Raw genomic sequence first — 12,431 nt, 5'->3', positions numbered from 1 at the left:
TCAATGTCTAACCTTAACCATTCATGGTCAATGCCTAACCTTAACTAATGAAGGTCAATGCCTTACATTAACTATTTGAGGTCAATGCCTAATGTTAACTATTCAAGGTCAATGCCTAACATTAGTCATATCGCAAGAGTTTCACGATTAGAATGTTACCTTAGACACAACCCTCAGCGAGGCATGCCCAGAAGAATAGAGCAGAGCTAGCATGCTCACAATGTCAATATTAAAATAGTTTAATCTTTACCATTTTCATGGTCTTAGTTTAGAGTGTTACCATGCTAACATTTGCAAATTAGCACTAAACACAAATTGTTGTGCACAAAGTGTGTTTTGAAATTGACATTTTGACATTGATAATGGCGCTCATCAGAGTTGTTACAATTAATTCTTAGAGAGGAGAACGAAGGTCTGTACCAAACCATCAAATAGTTATTGTGACATTTCACTGAAAACTCCAAATTTCAACCTCATTGTGGCACTAAAAAAAAGTCAGGGGATCATCAAAGGTGGTCATGAGGATTAATCATCTAGGAGCCATGAATATCTGTGCCAAATTGTGTGCCAATCCATCATGTAGATGTTGAGATATTACACTGGATTAGTACACATTTTAGTCCTCTGGGGACAATGGATGTCTGCTGTTGAAATATTTGGAATGACCAACATTGCTATCCATAGAGAGGAAAGTTTCATGATATTAATCTTCTAACCCTTCAACAACATGCACAACTTGCTGTAGTTTGTTAATTAATTTTACACAGTGATGTTCACAGCTCTGTGGTCGGCTCTTGAGGTCTGGCCAGCTGGTGCAGAAATCACTGGGTTGTTAAAGATACGACAAGCTCTATCTCAGTTGTGACTTTAAAGCGTGTTCTCTCCAGGGGTGTCCCGTGTTTCCTTGAGTATTTCTGTAACAGCCTGGAGACGAGTCCGACAGCTAACCCAGGGAGGCTAATCTCCCTTGTTGCATTTACATCTCCCCCTTAATCACTCTGACAGACGCTTTCCCTTCTAAATGAACTTCTATAAAGAAATCAGCGAGCGCTTCACTAATGTGCTCTAGCGTTGGGGGTACTCCATCAGAAGCAAAAGTATGCAGGTGTGTCCCAGCACAAGCTACAAGTCATTTCATGCTCTACTAAATCACAAGAAGTTGTCCTCCCATGCAAAAGTAATTAGGATGAAATGTCGTAGCGCGGAGAAATGTTGGTCCAAGTGAGGATGAAATACTGAACTGTTTTGATTATCCAGGAAGTGAAGTGCTGGAATGCATCGTCGGGTTTGCTGAAAAGCCAGCAGTCCCATTTCACCACCTGGTCCTCAGCTGCCCCCTCAGAGCTCAACCCATCCAAGACAAGCAACACAGCAATCTCCCCTCTCTGAATGAGGCCAAGGAAAGCCCTTGTCGGATGCACAAGTGGAAGGAAATGGCTAATGTATAGGCTGGGGGCTCAAGGGAATCCGTTTCTGGGGGAATGCGCAGAGCTTGAACAAGTAAGTGTTTGTGTCGGGCCAGTCGGTGTCTGGCTGATAGAGCACAGACAACACACTGAGGAGTTTGTGTGTGTGATGAAGACAGATTGTGAAAGATAAACGGAGGGAGATCTTTAGAGACACAGAAACTGAGACACAGAGAATGGAGATAGAGTACGCATTCATGATTCCCAGACTAATTCAAGTCAACTGGAGCATATGAGACCAGTTTGTCCTTATCTTATCTCTATGGACTTTTCAGAAAGCATAAAGGAAGACCACATTTTTCCATTTTTCGACATTTTTTTTTAATGATTTAAAAACAAATACCCTGACCCTGGATATAGTAATGTAAAATAACCTGGAAGTTTCAAAAAACAATTCTTACAGAGCAAATACTATAAAGACAGTTGGTCAGTTTCAGGCACTTGGAACCACATAGAGTCTTTGTTTGTCATGTTACACAAGAAATTATTTCTTTGGTCCTTTTTTCCCCTCCTAATCAAGTCAGCTGAAACCACAGACAGAACAAAAAAATCAGCTTTCTGGTTTCGTACAAAGTATTTACATTTCATTAAAGACCCAATGCAAGCCTCCATCAGGTAAGAAACACACCTGGCAAAGTTCCTCCGTCACACAACCCTTCATATTTTCTCATACATGTCCACTTTGTTTATGACAACAGAATAAAAAGGTATACTTATAATGGCTCGAATTAGATTTTTTTTTTTTTTTTTTTTTACAGCAGTATTAATCAATATAACTTAGTGGAATGGTTTTGATATAAGATTTGGCAAAAAAAGATACATTAATTCCTTTTTGTCCACGATGGGCCCCAAACCAAAAAAAAAGCCACATTGCTACAGAGGCACCGAGCACTCGAATGAATGCTCAGCTTACATCAATGTAAAGTTAAAAAAGGAAATCTCTCCTCACGTCCTAAAAGTCATTGCTCAGCTGCAAGGCAGCCACGTTTGATAAGAGTTGCATGTAGCCATGTGTGACTGAACTTGTGCCACGTAGTAATTGCTGAAGTTGACATCTCTGACATAGGGAGCGGGCTGGTAGTAGCAGGTGATGTTGGACAGGGCGGGGATAGCGTTCTGTTCGGCGAATACGCGCAGCGCCAGGGCGGATATGAGCGCCAGCGTTTGCCTGCGCTCGTGGCCCATCAGGCACACGGTGCTCTCGTCCACCACCCGCCTCAGCGTCACCAGGCACTCGTAGCGCTTGTGCTCCATGCCCGCGAAGTGGTTTTGCAGATACGCCTCCAGTTTCCTGTGCTGCACGCTTATGTCGGGGAAGTCGATGAAGAAGCGCGAGCACATGTAGCGCTGCATCTGCTTCATCTGAGGCTCGGAGAACGGCCGGAAGCCGCGCACCAGCAGGTGGCAGTACTTGAGAAGCCCGCCGCCCCGGATCTCTTCTGGGTTGCGGGTGGCAATAGTCCTGGAGCGAAGGTGACCCAGAGCTTCCTCGAAGTCCCCGTACATGCTCTCCCCCTGCACCGTAGGGTGGAAGGTCTCGGACATGGCCGTCTCCGAGCAGCGGTCGAAGAGCAGCAGCGAGTCCAGAGTGATCTGGAAGGAGTCGACGCTGAACTCAAACTGCCTTCTCAGAGAGTCCACGAACTTCAGCTCCACGTTCTTGCCGGTGTTGTTGGACAGTGAGATGAGGCTCCAGCGGTCCGTATCGTTGCAAACTTTCACCAGTTTCTGCACGTACGCTTCCTTCAGGGCGAGGGCCGTGATCCGTTCCCTGCACACCCCTTCAGGCAAGAAGTCCACCAGGCAGTCCAGCACCACGTCCTTCACCACCCGGAAGGTTTTGTCATCAGTCAAACGCAGGCCAAAGATCAGGTCCAGGTCTTTGTAGCCGAGGCCGTTGTCTTGGTGAAGCACATGGCTGGCCGCTGAACCGTTCAGCTTGACGTCAGACACCGACACGCCCCGCTCCTCCAGTCGAGCCCTGACCACCTGAAAGGTACACAGAGACAGGGAGGAGAAACTGAGTGATGGTATCCACAAGAGACAACAATCAGAAGAGGCGGTCACAGCAAATACAAGTATGTGCATGTAAAAAGAGAGCTGCTTTATCCCTTAAAAAGAATCTGAGGTGCTGTCATTTGAACATAATAGAGCATGAGGGGGGAAAATCCTATTTAATGAAGGTGTATTATGAGACATGAACACATTGCTCATTTTATTGTGAAGGTTGAATTCAATATATTTTCCTGGACAACAACAGAAGAAGGAAAATTGATGCTAAAACACGAAATTACCAAATTAAATCACAACTTCAAACGTTTGGTATGAACAAAAAAGCCAATAAAATATTTAGACCAATTTAGATATTTAGTTACACGTCTCGACTTGCAATTTGCATTTAAGAAACCAGTTCACTTCAAAAAACGCTGCAGGATTTCAGCATTTTTGGAACGTTTGAGTGCAGATAAATGCAGAAGCTATACACGCACAAGTCAGGGGAAGCCAGTGGCAGATTCCTGAAGCAGACAGGCTTTCAGTATCTGTCTTAAGAGCACTTTGACAACAAAGCGGGCTGCTTAGAGGCTATGATCTTCCACTCGAGAGCAAAGGACGGTGTCATTAACCACAACCGATCGTGTTGCAGAAGGGGAACTATACCCTACACACTGCACAACGCACCTCTAATGAGATATACCTGACTTCATATATGAAATAAAAGCAACATCAGCACAACAGAGATGAGCTGTGGAAAAATGACAAGTCAGTGCGTGTCTGTTGTTAGAGAGAAAAAATAACAGTTCCGCTGTGGACTTTTAAACTTGTACCCTATGACCACATCAAGGGATCTGGTTATTGGAACACACACACTGCTGCGATGCTTGGGAAAGCTTCTGAGCTACAGACAGCTGAGATGTTTATGCTTCCTGTCTGTTGCATCACTCAAATGACACTAAGAGGAGAAACACATCCAAACAAGGCCGATTCTGAAGAAATCCAAAGCACAGCTGTCTCTCTCTCGCTGAGCCATAGGGATCTGCTGCTGTCCTACCAGCTATCAATCTATGCAGACGGACGTCTATCCAGCCCCGGTAATCCTATTAGAATTTATTTTAGACACTAAGATTTTAAAATGCAAGGTGTAAACTTAATCATTAATCCCTTTTTAACATTGCTCCACCACTTGGCAGTTGCAAAGAGCATGTGCTAATTGGTGATGCAAAACTAAGAGGATTTCTTTATATTAAACTCTGAGATTAATTTGTATATTTTGTTGTTTTTTAGCAATTAGGTTACTGACTGAAGCCTTGAAAAACACAATAAGATTAAAGGAAGTAAGATGATTTTCCCTCCCTTTGGCTTCACCTACAATAATCTCTTCAGCTTCCTCATTTTTGTATCAAACCCTAAGTAAGAGCCAAGTGTCTCCATTACATTTAAAATGGCCTGATATTAAAGGAAGTTCAACATTTTGGAAAATACTCGTATTTGCTTTCTTTCCAGGAAGGCTATCAGAAGACAGATTTCATGTCTGTGCGTTAAGTAGGAAACTGGGGCCGGTTGCACAGAGCACTTTAAGTTGTCTCCTCAAGTATGACAGGCCTACTTAAGGCTTACACTCTCCTTAACTGAGGAACTTAAGGGTGTTCCACAGAATTCCTCAAAAGGTTGCCTTATAGTTGAGGAAACACGTTAAGGCATTTACTGCATTGAAAGAGATTTAACAGCAGTAAAACTCCTTAACTTTAAGGAAAATCTCAACTTGAGGTGCTTTGTGCAACCGGCCCCTGGAGTCTAGCGTGTTTAGCATAGCTAAACATGGGGGGAACAGCTAGACTAGTGCTCTCCGAAGTGTAAGAAATACACAAACAAGCATCTCACGTTAACACTATCACGTTGTTTAATCCGTACACAAACAGAAATGTGGTTTTAAGTTAGTTATGTGCTAACGCTAGCATGTTAGCTAGAGACACTGCGCAGAATTAGTACTTAAATATGGCTCACAACTCCCCCTAACACCATGTTGTGTCATTTCAGCATTTCTGTTTGTGTAGGGATTAAACAAATGAGATACAATGTGTTAAATAAGCCAACTTTAGAGGTGTTGGTAGGCATATTATTGAATTTAAACACAGTTATGCTAGCCACATGCTAGCTAGGCTAACACACCCGATTCCAGTCCTGTACTTGACATGGAGTTAATAGGCCTACTCTATCAATCTTCTCATCTTAGCAAATTCTAACCAGCTTTGTTTGAGGGCGTGCCAAACTAGCCGCTAGGCAGGTATTATGCAAATGTGGTACTTGGTGACATCACCACGTAAAGAAAAGGCGGGTCTTCAAGCTAGGCATTTCAGGCAGTTCAGGAGCAGTGTTTCTGTCGGGGGAGAGTTACTCCCTTTGGTGTGGACTTTGGGCTTTGTAACCTTGTAGACCTTTTACATGCACAAAAAAACTATACAACACACTAAAGGAAAGGGGAAAACCATAATAGCTCCTCTTTAAAATATTCCTTTTAACACTAAAGGTTATGATAGAAAAGCAACATATTCTATTGCAAACTTCTAAAAATAAATCTATGTAGGGAAACTAAGACTCCACAAAAGCTCAGATGCTTTTGTAGAGTAAAATTACAGAGTTTCACACGGCACTGGACAACATTACAACTACCCAGCAAGGGAAACCCACAGCAGTATTTGCTCTGACCTCACACTTAAACGGTTGGTGCGAGTTAACAGCACGCCATAATCTGCCTGTCCGGGGGTCCTGAAATGGAGCGTATGAGGAAGCACAGCTCTGCCACCCCCACCATCAGCACTCATAAAACAGCCGAGTGCATTTCCCACATGACGCACAACAAGCACCTGGTGAGCCGAGCAAAGGGGAGACACTTCCGCCGACATTCGAGTTAAAAAAAAAAAAAAAAAACCTTGTAAAAAAGAGCCGCAAACACACCAGACTGTCTGGTGTTGACAACGCCTTGGTGACACAACGCAGTCTCTCCACTTTCCTTCTCCAGACCAGTCTCTTCCTTAAGTGTTTCATTTAAGCTGCGGCCTGAATGTGTTTTTTATGATGGCAGTTTGAAATGACCCAGCCATTTACCAGCCCATAGTCCCCTGGACGCCCATGAGAGCTCTGGGCAGTGAGTCAGATGATCCCTCTGCCAAGGATATGGCGACAGTGAATGAGGAGTTACGAGTCCCTGACCTTCACATTCACTCCAAAACTAACCCCAGCCAGTCAGTCATACAGTAGCTCTTTGCAGGCAGCGGGGGATGATGATGGTTTTCCTTCTGATTTAAAAAGCTTCCTATGCACAGGGTGGTCATTCACCTGTACGCTCAGACCAGAGTGACTGAAACGTGATGCTATTATTACTCCTCTATGAGATGGATGTTTTCAATCTGCTTCAAGGGTTCACAGACATTTTAATGTCTTTAAATTAGTTGTAGAGCTTTGAGCCAGCTATGTAAGGTGAAACTGGTGGGAGTGAAAGCTAGGGTAAGAATGGTCATCCTTATATGTCCTTTAACTGTGATAGTGTCCTCGTAAAATCAAGCTCTATCACTATATCATATAGTACAATGTTGAATTCAGAATTGAAGTTGTATCCTAATTTGCCAAATGGACTTATTATTATAGCAATTTAGGTGTACAACTGGGTAAAAAAAGGTTTTGCTGTCTGTTTCTGCAAGTTTTATCCTACAAAAATCAACTAAAGGCGCAGCTTAAAGAAGATGATAGGTATCAATGTTTTTACTTTGCATCGATGATATTGGATCGTTGATCATTGAATCGATAGATCGATCCAGATCGATGTATCGTTCAACCCCTAGTAACTTTGGGTTTAATAAGTAAGCTCACCCCAGGTTGTTAAAATAGAGCTGCAACGATTAATTGATTAGTTGTCAACTATTAAATTAATTGGCAACTATTTAGATAATCGATAAATTGGTTTGAGTATTTTTTTAAGAAAAAAAAAGTACAAATTCTACTTAAATGTGAATATTTTATGGTTTCTTTTACTTCTCTATGACGGTAAACTGAATATCTTTGAGTTGTGGACAAAACGAGACATTTGATGACGTCATCTTGGGCTTTGGGAAACACTGATCGACATTTTTCACCGTTTTATAGACCAAACAACTAATCGATTAATCTACGATGAAACTAATCGATATAGTTGCAGCCCTATAGATGCTAAGGCCACAAAAATCCCCGGGGGAAAAGGTGCCTTGGTGTCCTCAATGGTAACAGCTACGATGGGCACGCAGGAAGTGATGGAAAGTTTTGTTTCAAAGTAAGTATGAGCGGCCACTTTGGCTTAGAATAAAACTCCAACTTCATCAACTGGACAAACCAGCCAAAGAGATGCTATCAGCGCCACCCACACGGTTTTAAAATGATGCACTGAAAGCCAAAAACTGAAAGCAAACTGCCAAATAAAAATCATTACCGAACAGTCTGAACTGACCGTTACCTCCTTTGGGGAGCGCTGGGAGCATGTGGTGTCTTCGTGTTGCTCGTTTTCAACAATAGCCTTAGTGAGGGCTTGGTTTACAGTCTGGCGAGGGCCACAGTGGAGTCAGGCGACTGGTCTTCGCTTACCACAGTGATACGTTGTCAAGCCTGACCCACAAGCCCAGTGTTATTACAGGCACTAATCCACTGCTCACATGAATCCAGCAGGCTGCTCTCTCTATACCATCCGGTAAAGTGGAGAATTACTTCCAGTAGTTAAAACAATTTAAATATGATATCCTGCAGAGCTGGAATAAGAGACAAGCCTCTTGGTGGCCAACAGAAACACACTCGCCACACACGAAACCCACTCAACAAAAATGACGTAACGTACGACACACATCAGATATCTGTGTTTATAATCATGTGGTAAGGCGCTATAGGGTCTCTGTAGATTTAGCCTGCTGAGGGAGCGTGTACCAAATATTAGGCTGACGTCTGACGACGTTAAACGGAGAGTACAGAGGTGTCAGTAACAGTAAAACTCTTCTTCCACTGCTCCCATGGCTCACACTCACAACCAGACCACAAACAGATGTTATTTAAATGTGGCCCCCGCAGACAAACCCAGCCATTGAGAGAGGGGCTCCTCTTTGAGGGTGCGATCCCTCGGTCAGCGTTACCCAGTGTGTGACGACAGGAGCTGTCTCAGGTAGACAGCTCTGTCTGGTGCGTAGGCTAAAAATAAATGGCATTATAAAAAAAAGGGAGCAGACTGGCGGTTTCGCATGTTTTAGAACCCCATTTGCCATGAATCACGAATACCTCACATTACTGTCTGCCATTTTCCAAAACATATCATAGTGGTTTAAATCACGGAGTGTGTTTTTTTTTTTCCTTCCTTCCAGGCAGCCATTTGGTTTCCCTTCATGGCCATATGGTATGAAAATCAACTTGCAGAGACTTGAAACCTGCTTGACATATTCCATGGCAGCAAACACGGCGCAATAATGGAATCGTTGCACGGTGATGCCGTGCAGGCTTTCCAAACCGGTTTATACTCACAGGTAAATTGAGCTAACTGATCTATTTGTAATAAATGTGCTACAACTTAGTTACGGTCCTTTTGTCATATCTTACAGTTAGCATAGGCACCAGATAATATTAGATATTATTATTATACTAATCTGCAGATAGCATCATCCTTAAAGTGGCATATTGCAACTATAAATGTGAATGGTTGTTTTAAATTAACTTAATTATATGCCAAAAATATTATTCTTTTGTTTTCATAAGATGATTTTGGCACTACTAGTTCAAACTTTACCTATGAGAAACTTGTTTTCTTAAACTATGACTCTCCAGGGTGTATACATAGATGACAAAAACAAACTCTGGATTACCAAAATGTGTGTCTTTGTATTTAAGGTAATGCCACATCCAACATGCTAACATCAAACAGGACAGACGCTGGAGACAGAGAGACAGCTTGTCTCTAAAAGCTCCTTAAAAGAAAGAAAGAAAGAAAGAAAGAAAGATGTTCAGGGTCCCTGTTGTCTGCAGGACTGTGATAAATGAAGGAAATGTTATAGATGACAGGGGCCCCCTTGATTGCAGAGGCCCTTTAAATGTTTGGTGTGTGAGGGGTTCTTTCTTCCACCACAGGATCACCGCAGAAAATATGAATCACTCAAGTGAAATATGAACCTGGATTACAGGCAAAGATGTTTAAATAATGTCCAGGAAAATTCCCCTATAGGTATAATTCCTAGTAAATATACTGCAGCAGCTCAATCATTATCTGGGAATAAAAAAAAATGACTCCAGGAGCTGAAGCATTATTAGTGAGCTAGTGGAAAACTGCAGTCACAGTGTTAGATCATCCCAACTCTTATGTCTGTGTCTTTTTAGGTGTTTAAAAGCAGTGGCAATCTACAGCATGTGTCAACAGGTGAGAGAGAGAGAGAGAGAGGGTGATTTTGTTGAGTTCTAGTTGTTAATTTTAGTCAATTTATTTCTCTTTTCTTTTTTGACATTCACTGAAAAGTGTCCATCTGAGGCTGTACGTACATGTATTAAAATTTTATTAGTGTGACTACATTATGGAAAATTCCACCGGTTCAGAGACATACAATAGTCCAGAAAAATCCCCTCCAGAATTACAGCTGATTATTATCAATAATCAATATGGAAATATGTGCCCTGTTGGGTTGTGAGTGTATGTGTGTGTATTGGTGAGGGGGGGTCAACCTGGTCAGCTCTCAGAATACTGTAAAAACTACTTTTTTCTCATCTGTTTATTATTTTTATAATCTTTTTCATTATATTTACTTTATTTAAAAAAAAAATCATTATTTTTACTTTATTTTTATTTATTTTTTAATTATATTTACTTTTTTTTATTGAAATGACACACTGTTTGATTTGCAGGTGTCCTTATACTAAATCCATAGAACCCTACAGTATATTAAAAAAATGCATCTTATACCCAGGGAATTAGTCTAATAAAAGAAGTTATGCATGATGTTTGCATGTCTTTTTTAAATTGATTAAATATAAATAAACACACCACAGTAAGTAAAACTAATGAAAGTTGCATTATTTCGTGGAAGTCCTTTAGTTAATCCAACTTTTTTATTCCCCTATACTCCACCAATAGCCTGTATTTTAGAGTTGTGATAATAAACATTTGGATTGGACTTGGATTGTGTCTCACCTGGACGATCTGCCGGGGCTGCACGGACAGCGTGGGGAAGTTTCCTCGGCCGTGGATCGGGATGCTCTCTCCCAGGATGTGGTCCAGACGCTGCACCTGATCCCAACACAGCACGCTGACCCGCCGATTCGGCTGCTCCGAGGCATCCCCGGAGGACATGACCACAGAGAGAGTAGATCTAGAAAGAGAACAGCAGCAATCCACCTCACAAGAGCTTCTGATGTAAATAGGATGAAGTGTCAGTGAAGTGGGGAAAACTCGAGATCTCCTCTTCTGGGTTTTCACAAAACCTCCAAAGTGCAGCAAAGTGATGGGAAAGTTTAGTGGAATATCTCCAAAGACAGAAACTCCCAGTGTTCCTCTCTGCTCTGTCTGCTCTGCTCTGTGTCTCTGTGTGACTCCTCTGCTCTGCTCTCACTGCGGCTCCTTATAGCGAGCTGGGATTAACAGGAGCCTCCCTATTGGCTGCACACAGATTTATGAGCGCTTCAACATACACAAGACTACAATCAGCCTCCAGACACACACACACACACACACACACGCACACGTACGCAGACACACACAAACACACATGCGTCAGATGAGAGGTTCAAGGAGCGTAGGAAATATGGGAATTAATTAATTTTAATTGCAAATTAATCACATTTTCTATCTGTTCAAAATGTACCTTAAAGGGAGATTTGTCAAGTATTTATTATCAATATCGAAGTGGGTAAATATGCTGCTTTATGCAAATGTATGTAACGCAACAAGGTAACGCAACAACGTAACACGACTAGGGCTGTCAATTGATTAAGATATTTAATTGTGATTAATCGCATAATTGTCCATGATTAATCGCAAATTAATTGCACATTTTTCATCTGTTCGATATGTACCTTAAAGGTAGATTTCTCAAGTATTTAATACTCTTATCAAAATGGGATTGGGCAAATATGCTTGCTTTATGCAAATGTATGTATATATTTTTTATTGGAAATCTATTAACACAAAAAAAAATGACAAATATTGTCCAGAAACCCTCACAGGTACTGCGTTTAGCATACAAAAATATGCTGAAATCATAACATGGCAAACTGAAGCCCAACAGGCAACAACAGCTGTCAGTGTGTCAGTGTGCTGACTTGACTATGACTTGCCTCAAACTGCATGTGATTATCATAAAGTGGGCATGTCTGTGAAGGGGAGACTCGTGGGTACCCGTAGAACCCATTTTCATTCACATATCTTGAGGTCAGAGGTCAAGGGACCCCTTTGAAAATGGCCATGCCAGTTTTTCGTCGCTAAAATTTTGTGTTACTTTGAAGCGTTATTTAATCTTCTTCCCGTCAGCTAGTATAACATGTTTGGCACCAATGGATTCCTTAGGTTTATATTTCATATGATGTATCTTCTCTCCTGCTTTAATACTGAGCTCGCTACAACCTAAAAGTTGCAAGTTGCGTTAAAGAAATTGTGGCGTATAAATTAATTTGAAAATGAATGAGTTTTTTTTAATGACGAGAGTGTTCCAACAATTATATACATCTGTGTTGACGGTCATGACAAAGACCAGAGTGTGGGTGGGTGTTACCCATCTTCATATGTGCCAGCATTGTCTAGGTTTTTAGTAGTTCACAATGAAATAGCCATCTGATTAAAGGCTTTTCAACTTCTTGCTAGAAGAGTGCCTTGGACCGTCCTTCGAGACAAGACCAAGACCAGACCAGTGTGATTCCCACACTGAATGACACACTTAAGATAAAATGTGGAATATACAAACCACTGAGGCACTCCTCAAAATT

The 12,431-nt window shown here is 41.8% G+C and overlaps 1 protein-coding gene across 1 annotated transcript; it reads right to left on the bottom strand.

The window, feature by feature from the left end:
* Positions 1–1,762: 1,762 nt before the first annotated feature.
* tent5bb (terminal nucleotidyltransferase 5Bb) lies at positions 1,763–11,092 on the bottom strand. The gene is made up of 2 exons (XM_037795523.1): positions 10,645–11,092; positions 1,763–3,455 (listed from the first exon to the last, which is right to left on the bottom strand). Exons 1-2 carry the CDS (start codon positions 10,801–10,803, stop codon positions 2,433–2,435), a joined length of 1,182 nt encoding a protein of 393 aa, XP_037651451.1. The 5' UTR covers positions 10,804–11,092; the 3' UTR covers positions 1,763–2,432.
* Between the last annotated feature and the right edge of the window lie 1,339 nt (positions 11,093–12,431).

This window comes from Sebastes umbrosus, chromosome 15, assembly GCF_015220745.1.
Source record: "Sebastes umbrosus isolate fSebUmb1 chromosome 15, fSebUmb1.pri, whole genome shotgun sequence".
In the NCBI taxonomy this organism is placed as follows: domain Eukaryota; kingdom Metazoa; phylum Chordata; class Actinopteri; order Perciformes; family Sebastidae; genus Sebastes; species Sebastes umbrosus.
Note: the sequence above shows the minus strand (reverse complement) of the source record. Positions and strands in the feature narration are given on the sequence as shown.